This window comes from Macrotis lagotis, chromosome 3 (genome assembly GCF_037893015.1).
Source record: "Macrotis lagotis isolate mMagLag1 chromosome 3, bilby.v1.9.chrom.fasta, whole genome shotgun sequence".
In the NCBI taxonomy this organism is placed as follows: Eukaryota; Metazoa; Chordata; class Mammalia; order Peramelemorphia; family Peramelidae; genus Macrotis; species Macrotis lagotis.
This window is the reverse complement of record NC_133660.1, coordinates 7,729,970-7,744,387: the sequence shown is the minus strand read 5'-3', so window position 1 is coordinate 7,744,387 and position 14,418 is coordinate 7,729,970. Positions and strand designations below refer to the sequence as shown.

At 36.3% G+C, this 14,418-nt stretch overlaps 1 protein-coding gene across 1 annotated transcript in view; it reads left to right on the top strand.

Moving 5' to 3' along the window:
• Window positions 1-14,418, top strand: part of STPG2 (sperm tail PG-rich repeat containing 2) — a 405,935-nt gene that overhangs the window by 69,160 nt on the left and 322,357 nt on the right. The window contains exon 7 of the mRNA XM_074228044.1: window positions 4,674-4,785. Coding sequence (XP_074084145.1) covers window positions 4,674-4,785 — 112 coding nt within the window. The remainder of the gene's footprint in view (window positions 1-4,673; window positions 4,786-14,418) is intronic.

Below are 14,418 nucleotides of genomic sequence, written 5' to 3'. Positions count from 1 at the left end.
TTGCCTCTTTTATGTGAAATATCTTACCTCTCCTTTCCCTTTTCCCAATACATACCTTCCTTGCCCATTAACTTCATCTTTTGAGTATCTTTAGCCTTCATATTCAGCTCCCTCTTGTCTACATATGCTCCTCCTAACTGCCCTAATAAATGAGAAGGTTCATATGAGTTATCAGTATCATATTCCCATGCAGGAATACAAGCACTTCAACATCAATAAGTCCCTCATGATTTGCCCTTCCCATATGACTAGATCTGGTAGAGAGAATAACTGAACAACTATGGACAGAGGTTCACAGTCTTGTATAGGAGGCAGCAGCAGTAACCACTGCAGCAAAAACATTCCAAAGAAAAAGAAGAATAAGAAAGCAAAATGACTGTCTGATGAAGCATTACAAATAGCTGAGGAATGAAGGAAAGCAAAAGGGAAAAGAGGAAAGGAAAGATATTCTCAAATGAAAGCAGAATTCCAGAGAATTAGCAAGGAGAGAAAAGGTTTTCTTAATTGAACAGTGCAAAGAATCAGAAGAAGTCAATAGAATGGGACAGATGAGAGACCTCTTCAGGAAAATTTGAGATCAAAAGGGAATATTTCATGAAAAAATGGGCATGATAAGAGATAAAATTGCAGGAGCTTAACAAAAGCAGAAGAGATTAAGTAGAGGTGACAGGAGTATACAGGAAAACTATCCAAGAAATGTTTTAATAACACTAATAATGATGATGATTTGGTTATTGACCTAGAGCCAGACATCTAGGAAAATGCAATCAAGTGGACCTTAAGATGCATCACTAACAGTAAAGGTTAGAGGAGGTGATGAAATTTCAGCCGAGATATTTAAAATCCTAAAAGATGATGCTATTAAAACATTGAACTCAATGTGCCAGAAAATCTGAAAAATTTGCCATAATAGTGATCACTAGATTGGAAAAAAATCAGTTTATATCCTGATCTTAAAGAAGGGTAATGTCAAGTGTAAATTTCAAAACAGTTGCATTCATTTCCTATATTAACAAGGTTATGCTTAAGATTCTACAAACTGGGCTTGAGCTATATGTGAACTAAGAATTCTCAGAAGTGTAGACTTTTAAAGAGGCAATGGAACTAGAGAGCAACTTGTCACTATTTGCTGTATGTATTATGGAGAAAGCAAGGAAGTTCAAGGAAAAAAAACCCATCTACTTCTGCTTCATTGACTACACTAAGGCCTTTAAGTGGGTGGAACACTACAAAATGTGGCAAGTTGTCAAAGAAATGGGAGTATCAGATCATCTTACTTGTCTTCTGAGAAACCTATATGTAGGTCAAAGAAGCAACAGTTGGAACCAAACATGGAACATCTGATTGGTTTAAAATTGAAAAGGAGTTAAAAAATTAAAAAAAAGATTTAAAAGGAGTACAACAAGGTTGCATATTGTCCCTTTTATTTAAAGTACATGCATAAAGGGGTGGCTAGGTGGTGCAGTGGATAGAGCACCAGCCCTGGAGTCCCTGAATTCAAATTTGGCCTCAGACACTTAATAATTATCTAGCTGTGTGGCCTTGGGCAAGCAACTTAACCCCATTTGCCTTGCAAAAAACCTAAAAAAAAACATGCAGAAAAACCAGACTGGATGGATCCAAACTCAGAATTAAGGTTGCTGAGAGAAATGTCAACAATCTCATATATGCAGATATCTGCTTGCAGAGAGTGAAGAGGAATTAAAAAGTGTCTTGATGAGGTGAAAGAGGAGAATGTAAAAGCTGACTTGAAGCTTAACATCCAAAAAATTTAGATATTGGCAATTAGTCCCACTGCTTCTTGGCAAACAAAGGAAGAAGAAATGAAATCAGTGTTCTCGGCTCAAAGATGGTGACTATAGCCATGAAATTAAAAGAAACTTGCTCTTTGGAAGGAAATCTATGCCAAAAACTGAGACATCACCTTGCTGACAAAGCTGTATAGTTAAAAGCATAGTTTTTCCAGTATCAATATATGACTGTGAGAGTTGGGTTATAAGGAAAACTGAGCACTGCAGAAATGATACTTTCAAATTGTCATACTGGAGAAGACTTGACATGCCCTTAGGAGGGAGGTCAAATTAGTCAATACTTAACCTAGGCTTTTCAATGGAAGGGATATATTGAGGATGAGGCTTAAATACTCTGGCCCTTAGTGAGAAGACATGGGCTCATTGGAAAAGACCCTGATGTTGGGAAAAATTGAAGACAAAAGGAAAATAATCAGAGAATGCAATGTACCTGTTTTTTGCCCACATTCAGAGGTTCCACAATTATGATCTTTCTTACTTTTCTACTCAGCCTCTGCCCAATTGGTATCACTCTGGGGGTTAGATTTACCTTTATCTTGATACTTTAAAATATTTTTATTTTCAGTTTCAAATTCTTTCTCTTCCTCGACTCTCTCCCACTCATTGAGAAGGTAAGAAATACAATATACATTATGCAGACAAGGTCATGCTATATATATATATATATACATATATATATATGTATATATATATATATATATTTCAGTCTTATCCATGTTCTTAAAAAAAGTAAGAAAAAACATTTGAAATATCTTTTAGTCTGCACTCTGAATCCATCAGTTCTCTTTTTTGGATGTGGACGACATTTTAAATCATGAATCCTTTGGAATTGACATAGATCATTGTATTGTTTGGAGTCCCTGAGTCAGAGATGATCATCATTTCAATAATGCTGTTACTCTGTATGGAATCATAATCCTCCTCACTTCACTTTGCATTATTTCATATAAGTCTTACCAGGCTTTTCTGACACCTCTTTGTTCATCATTTATCACACCACAATCACAATCATATACCATAATTTGTTCAGTCATTCCTGAAGTTATGTATCCCAGTTCTCTCTAACACTGAACCTACTCATTTCCCACTTGGAATTTTGGTGAGGTTTCCTCTGGAATTGTCTCGACTGAATCATTTTCTAGCTCTTCCACTTGTGTTCACTCTTCCATTTATGTTTCCAGGTCTGCTTCTGCTGTCCTGTTGTGGTTAGATTTTGTGTTTTTCCTCATCTCTCATTTCCCTAATTTTGGAACTTTTAAATTTCTATAATTGAGGTTAAAAATCACAATACAGGATGAGATCTGAGATTTGGCACTATCTCAAACAGAAGGGAGAAATGGCAGGCTGTCAGAAAAAAATAGGACTTAAGATAGTCTAAGAACTAGGTATTTGTCTGTTGGAAATACAGTGAAAACCAGCTGGCATTTAATGTTGTTACAGGTTAAAGAGCAGTTAAAATAATATCAATTTAGAATAGAGAATTATAATGATAAAAATTTATAGGTATACTTGTATCCCTTTTCTTGCTTCCTGTTTATAATAATTGGCCTTATTTTCAGTGGTACTTTGTTGTGATTGTTGATCCAATTCATTTATGCTCTATGACCCTCAGTTTCCTCCTGTAAAATGAGAAAAATGAACCTAGGTGACCTAAATCCCAGACTGTGATCCTGTAAGTAGTTGTAGACTTTGAAAGTTTTAATGCTTGAGGAATGATTACATGATGACAAGAATGAGTTTTATTTCTAATAAACAGCTTATCACATGTTAATCCTGCTATTTAAATAATTCTCACCTATTATATTTATCAGAATAGGTTATTTATAAGACTGGTTTAAAAAACCAGTGGAAATAGACCAATACTTTTTTGTTTTTATATTGTTTCTTAGAGTTTCTCTTAAATCTTCTCCTTTTCCTTTTCAAATATAAATTTTATGAAATTTGTTATGCTATAAAATATTAGTCATGGTTGAAATACTGTGAATCTCAAAGACTTGATATAGTAGTAGACCTATTCTAGGAATTTGGTACAATGGGTAAATCATTAATCTCTTTGGTAAAACAAAACAAAAATAAAAAATAATTGTCTGATTACCGTAGACTTTAGTGGCTAGCTTAAGGGGTATTATAAAGTCTTAATAAAATTTTAAGTTACATACTAAAAAGTAAAATAGGACTATTTCTCACAAGATTTTAACTTCAGTGAGCCAGTTAAATTTATACCCCATCAGGTCAGAGTAAAGCAGGGTGACCTTTTTTATTTAATTATTATTTTGGTTTTTTTGGTAAGGCAATGGAGTTAAGTGACTTGCCCAAGGTCACACATCTAGGTAATTAGTGTCTAAGGTCAAATTTGAACTCAGGTCCTCCTGATTCCCGGGCTGGTGCTCTATTCTATTCACTGGGCCACCTAGCTGTCTCAACTTTTAATTTCATACAGAACAGGAAATCTCTCTTGGCGACCCAATGATTCCCTTTCTTTTCTTTCTTGAATGATCATTAGAATAATTCAAAAATCTGTACATTGCTGTTTTCCTTTTTTAATTATCTTTTTGAGTTGTTCTCTCTAGAAGAAAAAAATATTTGGGGCCAGTCTTCTAATGTTGCAATAATTAGGAAAAAATTCCAACAATATAAGCGAAGTTCTGAATTGGGGAAATTTCTCCAACAAATTAGAATTGTAACAAGGGACAAATTGATTTCTATGAATTTATAATGTAATAGTCTACCATTCCTTGATCCTCTCACTATTACTAAGTTGTTGAAAGTACATATTGGTGTTATGTTTAGAAGATATTCTATTTATTCAGTTGTTCATATATTTAAAATTAAAAACTTGTTGTCTCTCTTTAAACCCTCAAGGAAAAGTACACTACATTATGAGAATGTTAATATCAAGAAAGAAGATAAATTCAGGAGTTCCTCTTTTCTCCCACGTTATCATGATGCATTAGTGCTACAGGAAAAAAAAAAGGTAAGCTAAAAATATGAGCCTTTTGTTACCATTTTAAAATAATTCATCATAGTTAAAACACTTGTGTTTGGAGATTGGAGGTACAAAACAGAGAAAACTAGTTCTTTTTTAAAATTAAAATAAGGAAAACACTTTTGCAAAATAAAAAAAAAACAAAATCTAACTACATATACATTGAAATTTTTTTTCTTTTGGAGCAGCCAGGTGGCGCAGTGGATAGAGCACTAGCCCTCGAATCAGGAGGAACTGAGTTTAAATTTAACCTCAGACCTTAATAATTACCTAGCTGTGTGACTTGGGCAAGTCACTTAACCCATTTTCTCACAAAAACCAAGAAGAAAATTTTCTCTTTTATTTAAAATGTTTCTTTTACCTTTCCCAGATTAGATTACAATAGATTATTTCATTAAAAAAAATGAGCTTTTAGGGGGCAGCTAGGTGGTGCAGTGGATAGAGTAGGGGGCCTGGAGTCAGGAGTACCTGAGTTCAAATCTGGACTCAGACACTTAATAATTACCTTGCTGTGTGGCCTTAGGCAAGCCACTTAACCCCATTGCCTTGCAAAAACTAAAAAAAACCCCGAACTTTTAGCTCTTGGTTAGAGAGATATTAGGATAATATGAAGATGATATGAGTCAAATGATATACTATTTAAGTATAGCCTACTTCAAAAAAGATAAACTGTTACCATTTTCTTAGTACCACTTTAATTTACTGCATAGGCTTATTTTAGAAAATACATTCAGATAAAAAACCCAGCTCCAAACAAAGCACCTTTATTGTACACAAATAGGATTTATTTTATATTTGATCTGCTGCTTTAAATTCAACTGAGCAGAAATAAGAGTAGAGTTATAAAAGTTTCCCTAATTTAGGTTTTTTAGAGGTAATTTTCTCTCTATTTTTTTTTTTTTAGGTTTTTGCAAGGCAAATGGGGTTAAGTGGCTTGCCCAAGGCCACACAGCTAAGTAATTATTAAGTGTCTGATTTGAACCCAGGTACTCCTGACTCCAGGGCCAGTGCTTTATCCACTATGCCACCTAGCCACCCCTCTTTTTTCTTTAGAAATTTTAGTATGAAAGTTTTTTTAAAAAACTGTGTCTGGGTGGTAGTAGTAATAGTGGGAAGGAGAAAAGGCAAAACTGGAAGAATTGTGGTTGGCTCTTTAAAGGTAATTATCATATTATCTATACTATCGTTGTCTATATCATTTTAGAATGATTATAATAGGTAATGATTGTATGCTTTATATTTGCTGCTTGGCTTCTAATTTGAAGACTAAAGAATTACAAACAGATTTGCAATTGATAATTTGGTATAGTTTTGTACAGTAGGTACAGTTCTACATAGTGATGTTAATACATTTTCCTTCATATTTGTTTAAGAATTAAAAGATAAAAATTAAAATTTCTTTTTGATTATTTTTGTAATAGAAACATCCTCACATGAATCTGATGTCTGATTTGATTATCCCTGTAGACATTTTCTTTGTTTTTTAACTGTTCTCTAGAAACAAATATGGTAAACTACCCATCACAATGCTGTCCATAAGCGTGATCCTAAGCACTGATTAATTACTTTTTACATGTGGAAAATCTAGAAAAAAGAATCAGGAGATAAGTGGTTAAATATTTTGGCATGTGTGGGGCTGGGATAAGGTGGGGAAAATTCTGAAGACCCTGGCTGCCTGCTTAGGAGCTCTTTTTATAGTCAGAACTAGCAAGAAGTACAAGCTGAAGATCAAAGAGAAGAAGAGTTTGCTCCTTATTAACTCTTAACTTTGAAGTACACTTGATTTCACAGCATTGTAGGCTATTAATAGTTGAAAGAGAGCTTGTCAATCTTTCTTTTTTCATTTAAATCCCTATGTGACCTATGAATCTTCTCCACCCAGTCTAGACAGTTGGATAAGAGATATGGAAAACTTTTGAATCGACTCATTTTTAATAGTTCTGAATCATTAGGAAAATCTTTATAATGAGCCAAAATCTACTACCACAGGTTTAACTTCGACCTCTTGTTTCTTTTTTTGCCCACTGGAGTTCAACAGCATGCATCTACTCCTTTAAATAACCCTTTAATTATTTAAAAACCAATATAATGTTTCCCCTGTATTATTCTTTTCCTGGTTTCTTCAACCTCATATAATTTCCTTTCCTTTCCTTTCCTTTCCTTTCCTTTCCTTTCCTTTCCTTTCCTTTCCTTTCCTTTCCTTTCCTTTCCTTTCCTTTCCTTTCCTTTCCTTTCCTTTCCCTTTCCCTTTCCCTTTCCCTTTCCCTTTCCCTTTCCCTTTCCCTTTCCCTTTCCCTTTCCCTTTCCCTTTCCCTTTCCCTTTCCCTTTCCCTTTCCCTTTCCCTTTCCCTTTCCCTTTCCTTTTGTAAGGCAATGGGGTTAAGCAGCTTGCCCAAGGCCACACAGCTAGGTAATTAAGTGTCTGAGGCCAGATTTGAACTTAGGTACTCCTGACTCCAGGGCCGGTGCTCTGTCCACTGTGCCACCTAGCTGCCCCTACCTCATATAATTTCTAAATCCTCCTTGGATCCTCTTGCCTTGTTATGACTTGTAATCCCACTATTTGGTATTGGTTTGAGCTAAATCGAATATTAAAGATACTTTCTTCTTTGTGACACAGTGGTACCATGTTTCACTTTAATATAAAGCTAGTCTGGATCTTTGAATTTTTTGTTTTTGGTTGTCATGTCATTCTTAGCTCCTCTGTTTCCCTATCCTGTGTAAACCAGTCTTGCTGATTCTATTTATTGGAAATGCTTAAATCCCACCTTTTGAAAGAGATCCCTAGGTCGCCAATTCCTTCCAGTTTATTAGATTTGTATCTTGAATATTCATTATTATTCACCTGGTGCATCCCTTATTAGAATGTAAGCTCTTGGAGAGCAAGAATTGCTTTTCTTTTATTTTCTTAAATTTTAAATATTTTATTTTTCCGACTACATGCAAGAGTAGTTTTCAACAAATTTATTTTTGCAAGGTTTTGAGTTTTACATTTTTCTTAATATAAATTATATATGTATAATCATGTGAATCATAGAAAGGATTGCTTTTCTTTGTGAGCATTTGAAAAATGTTTATTGACCTGTCTATCCCAGCATTCCCTCCCATTCCCTTTCCATTTAGATGAATGCTATTTTTTAATATTCTTTGCTATTTATTATTACTTCTTATTGATATTCTATTTTATTTTTCCCATTACATGTTATTAAAGTTTTTCAACATTTATCCACATGCATATTCATAAATATAATTTATAATTTTCTTTCATCCTACTTTCCTAACCTCTTCCCCTCAGCAGCAAAGTGAACATTGTACATATGCATTTGTGTTTAACATATTTGCATATTAGTCATTTTCTGTATGAGGAATTAGGACTAAGGGAAAAGAAAGAAAACAATGGGATAGGAAAGAAAAACGAGAAATTTTTACAAAGTGAGCATAGTGTTCATTGAGATTCTGTAGTTTTTTGGTTGTTTGTTCTGATTTGTTTTTTCTTTGTCTGAATGTGGATGGCATTGTCCCTAGCTCAGTTGAATGCTGAGAGGAACAGCATCAAATTTGATCAACTTGCAATGTTTTTGTTAATGTGTACCACATTCTCTTGGTTCTGCTCCCTTTGCTCAGCAACAGTTCCTGTAATTCTTTCCATGTTTCTCTAGAATCTGACCATTTATGGTTTCTTTTAGAACAATTATACTCCATAACATAATATATCATAACTTGTTCATTCCCCATTCAGTTCTCCAATTGATGGACATCCCATCAATTTCCAACTTTTTGCCACTACAAAAAACAGCTACTATGAATATTTTGGAACATGTAGAACTTTCTCCACTTCTTATGATTTCTTCTGGATATAGCCTAGTATTGTAATTGATGGGTTAAAGATGTAATCAGTTTTATTGCTCTTTGGGCATAGTTCAATATTGCTCACCAGAATAGCTGGATTAGTTCACAACTTCCCCAGGAGCACATTAATGTCCCAATCTTTGCATAATCTCTTTTGGCATTTTAGCCAATCTGTTAGGTGTGAGGTGGTACCTCATAGTTGTTTTAATTTGCATTTCTCTAATTTAATTAGGAGCATTTCTTCATATGATTATATATAGCTTTAATTTTTTTGTTTGACCATTTTCCTTTTTACCATTTATCAATTGGTCACACTTTATAAGTTTGATTCAGTTCTTTATATATTTTAGAAATGAGACCTTTATGAGAATCCCTAGTTATGAAGATTGTTTCCCAGATTTCTATTTTCCTTCTAATCTTGACAGTATTGGTTTTATTAGTATAAAAACTTTAAAATTATCAAAATCATCCATTTTATAATTTATAAATGTACTGTTGTTTGGTTATAAATTTTTCCCTTTTCAGTAGATCTGATAGAATATTTCTTGATCCATTATTTGGTCTATGATAGATGAATACTATTCTGATATCTTTTTTAAAAATTGTATAAATATTTTATTGTTTTTCCTACTACATACAATGGTAGTTTTAACCAACCATGTTTTTTTTGTTTGTTTGTTTTTTTAGGTTTTTGCAAGGCAGATGGGGTTAAGTGGCTTGCCCAAGGCCACACAGCTAGGTAATTATTAGGTAATTAAGTGTCTGAGACAGAGACCGGATTTGAACCCAGGTACTCCTGACTCCAGGGCCGGTGCTTTATCCACTATGTTATCTAACTGCCCCTTTAACCAATCATGTTTTACAATTTATCTCTCTCCCTTTCCTCCCTCTTAACCCAGACAGAAAACAATCTGATAGACTTTATATTTGCAACCATGCTAAATAAACCTCTATCGAAATAGAATATGTTGTAAGAAAAGAATCACATCCAAAAGGAAGAAAGAAAACATTAGAGATAGCAAATTTACATAATACATAGACAACTTTAAAAAAATTGAAGATAATAAGCTTTGGTCTTCAGTTAAAATCCACAGTTTCTTCTCTGGACAAGCATGGTCTTCTCCATCACAAATCCCCTAAATCTTTGCTTACTGTTCTGCTGAAATGAACAATTCCATCATGGTTGATCATCACCCCATGTTGTTGTTACAGTGTACAATGTTCTTCTCGTTCCACTCTTCTTGCTCAGCATCAGTTCATGTAAATCTTTCCAAGCTTTTCTCTCATGATTTCCTATAGAGCAATAATGTTCCATCACAGACATATCCCATGGTTTGTTCAGCAATTCCCCAACTGATGGCCATCCCCTCAATTATTCTGATGTCTTTCCTTCACACCTCCACTATTGCAGTAGCCTCCTGATTGTTTTCTTGGATTTCCAATCCATCCTCAACACTGTCACCAAGATAATATTCCGAGAGCAGCAGTCTAAGCTGGCCATTCTTCCACTCTCAGAGGCAGGGTGGTAGCAGAGGCTCCCTCCCTGCCTCCCCACTCTCTCTTGGTTACTTTCAGGGCTCTGCTCAGTGCCCCCTTCCTCATGACCCTTTCTGGCCCCCAGGTGCTGGTGCGCCTTCTCCCAAAGCTCCCTCGGCTTTAGCTGTATGTGGGTGTGGGCAGGTGTGTGCATGGGCATCTCCACAGGTGTGTAGACATGCACTCTTGACTCATCTCTGTCCCTGAGGTCAGCTCCCTCTAGTCTCTCCATCACTCAGCCCTAGGCTGATTAAATGTGCAGTGGCCCATTGATTGGGGCACTTGGGTTCTAACCAAACTGTTTTAGCCCATTTCTTGAAGGATTCCCCAAGCTGGAAATGCATTCTCCCCCCCCTTTTGAATCCCTACCTTCTTTCTAAGATTATGCTCCTGTGCTCTCTCTAAGTCTATCAGTTTACCTGGATTTCCACCCCCCCACCCCTCATTAGGAGGTCCCACCTCCTAATGTCCTTGAAGGTAGATAGTGTTTTTAGTTTTGTCTTTGTATCTTGAATAGTGTATCTTTAAAAGGTGTAAGTTGGGACTGGAAGAGGCCTTCTAATCTCAGTTTTGAGTTATCAGAAGGATTTTGATAGATAAAGACATTCTAGCTGGAAGGAATAGCAAAAACAAGAGCTTTGTAAGTAAGAAGGCACAGAGTATATTCATGGAAATATTTCCATTCCATTTTTGTTGGAATGTAACTTACTGTAAAGGGGTACAATCAGAGGGATTATGAAGGTTTGAGCCCTGTGCAGGGCTTTGAATGAAGAAGATGATGTTTGTCCTCTGTTCTTGAAGACCGTCATGACAAACAAGTGAATTGGATTTGAGTGGGGGTGGGTGTGCTAAGTCCCCAGCTTCACTCTCTCTTCCAGAACCAACTGGGTCCAATGGCCAGATATGGATTCGGATGACTGGAGATGGTCCTGGATGTGAGGCAGTAGGGGTTAAGTGACTTACCCAAGTTCACACAGCTCCTAAGTGTCAAGTCTCTGATGCTGGATTTGAACACAGATTCTCCTGACTCCAGGATTAGAATGCTATCCATTGTATCAACTAGCTGTCCCAGAGGGCTTTGAGTACCAAGGCCTGAAATGGGATACTTTAGTTTTTCAATTTCTCTGACACAAAGTATATTACTTCCATTCTTTGAGCCTCAGTTTCCTTATCTATAAAATGGAAATTATAATCCTTACAGTGCAAACCAAGGCTTCAGTGAAACATTGCATCTAAAACACTTTACAAACTTGAAAGTATCCAACAGCTAGGTGACTCAAATAGACTAGATGGAACACTGGGTCTGGAGTCAGGAAGACCCAAGCTCAAGTCCAGCCTCAGACACTTCCTAGCTCTGTGATTCTGGGCAAGTCACTAATCCTTAATCTACCTGAGAAAGAAATAGCCAATATCTTTTCCAAGAAAACCTATAGACGGCATTGGGGTGCTCTGGTCCATGAGGTCATGGACATTACTGAATAGACCTTGCTATTAAGTGCAGGATCCAAGACATTAATCTAAGTGGTCTGACTCTGTATTGTTAGTGAAAGTATGCTAGAAGATGCTTTTAATTTTAATGAAGTCAGCTTTCTTCATTAACACTGTCATATTTCTGTGGTGTGTTTATCAGAGTGCCTTGAATCTAGAAAACAGTAGCGTCCTAGGAATACAACAGAGTACTATAGGAAGATTTCACTAGATGGCACCAGTACTTTGGGTTACTATCAAAATGCAAATTGCTTTGCTCCTTATATTTGCCAGAACCACTGGTTTTAAATGAGGCAAGGCCTGATAGTTTGACTTGTAAATTACTTAAGTATTTGGAGAAATTTTGATTAATGGACATTGTTAGACATTGTTTAAATATTTTACTAAGGTTTGCAGATCTTTCTGGTTGTAGATTCTTTCATTTGACACTAAAGATAATATCCATGTTTATTTTTGGCAGATTTTTCTGAAACGCACAAGTAGAGGACTGAGGGCTGACCTCAGAGTAGAGATGATACAGGCCCAGGGCCCACTCTGACACATGGTTATGTGAACTAGAGTCAGTCCACTCTTGGTGCTTTGACAGGGAATTCCTCACCTGGGAGATCCCTGAGCCACTGAATTCATAGATCCAGCTCCTATATCTGGCATTTCCTTGGCTCTTAATTCTCACCAACCCCTCATATCCAACTTGTATCATCTTGTTTTTTTAAATTATTATTATTATTATTTCTGTGATATCCCTTTTATATTTACCTTTCCCCCGGTGATGGCCTGAAATGCCATGGATGAGCCTAGCCTTTCTAAATTAAAGTCTTGGTCTTGCCACTGGACTTTAATGACTCTGGAAGAGAAAGTGAGGTGGTTGATTTGTGCAACTCTGCCTCACCTAAATCCAGTTCACAAAGTCAGGGCATCTCCCCATGACATCATTGGTCCTCTTTCAAAATGAAGGACAGCAACATCAGCATCTTCCCTGCTTACAGCCACTTGTCTGATCCTCTCATTGCCTCTTACCTGGATTGTTATAGTAGTCTTCTGCAGGCTCTCCCTACCTTGGTTCTACCTGCTCTAATCTCTCCTCCACTGACCTGCCAGAGTGCAGGCTTGACCATGTCATCCTCCTCTTCAGTGAACTCCAGGGGCCCATTTTTACCTCCAGAATCAAATATCAGTTCCTCTGTTTGACATTTAAATCCCTGTCCAAGTTGGTCCCTTCCTACCTTCCAGTCATTCTTATAATTTACTCCCCTTCATATACTTCATGATCTGACATTCTAGTCATTAAGCAAGACGCTCCATCACCTGCCTGCCTATATTCACATTTGATGTGTCCCTGACATGCTTTCCCTACTCTCTTCTGCCTCTTGCTTTCCCACAGTCCTTCTGGGAGAGGTCTTTCCTGGTCTCCCCCTCCCTTCTTGTCCTCCTCTCTAGACTTTACCTGCTGAGATCAGTTTCCATTTATTTTGCATATTATCTCCTAAGTTGGTAGTCATTGTCTGCCCCCGCCCTTAGATTGTGAACTCTTTGGAGTAGAAACCATATTTTTGAATTTTATTCTCAGGGCTTAGGGTATACAACTGGCCTACAATAGCATCTATTAATTACTGGTTGACTGATGGACCTAGGCCTCAAAGACTCTTTTCACAGCTAGGTTTTTCTTTGCCTCTAGAACATGACTTTATAAAAGAATATAATTTTAATTATATTTCATAGTTAACAAGAAAGCCTGCTAGAAAGTTTTAATCAATAAAATTAAAAAAGCTTAGAAACTTAAGGGAAGTGCCTACTTAATTGGAAAATAAATCATAACCTTATGAAATTCCAAATCCATTATTATTTTGTTATTATGAGTTATAGTTTCTGGGTAAGCTATTATCTCTGGTGCATAAATTATACATTCTTCATTATCATCTCTGTCATGTAATATGTAGCAGCTGCCCACTGTGGGCTTGATATTCAGCCTGAGAAGGTCATCCAGCAGTATTTAGTAAGACGTGGTGACTTTTTTTTTCCAAAGTACCTAACTTTTGGAACTTTAATGCCTTTAATATTTTTTCTTTTAGGTTTTTGCAAGGCAGTGGGGTTAAGTGGCTTGCCCAAGGCCACACAGCTAGATAATTATTAAGTGTCTGAGGTTACATTTGAACTCAGGTCCTCCTGACTCCAGGGCCGGTGCTCTATCCACTGCACCACCTAGCCACCCAAATACCTTTAATGTTGACACATGGAAGATAGTTAAAAAAAACAAAATAGCAATATTTTAAAACACATTGAATGGGATATTTTTCTCAAACATTGAATAGAGATCATAACAATTATCACATACTGAACCATGTCTTATTTTCCTCTAGCATAAAAATGTACCTTTTTTAAGATTTAAAAAAATGATTGAGAGGAAAGAAGTTTGATGAAAGAATGTACGGATGTGATTGCTCATTAGCTCAAGTGATCTTGGAAGAAGTCTTGGAGAAGGTGAAAATTCCTTCATGAATTTTTGGGAAGGGGAAGTAGAAGTTTTTCAAATTGTAGTTTGAGAGCTGACTAGAGAGTCAGTGGATGTGCATTTTCTCCGACCTGACCTCAGGAAATAATTTTAGTTAAGTCATCGTATGGGGATGGAGCTGCCTCCCATTTTCCTCTTCCTTGCTTTGGTAATCACAAGAGGCAGCTGGCATCTTCCCCTTCTTCAGCTACTACCTCAGCGACAGGGTAGTAGCAATCAACATTGATAACAATATGTAG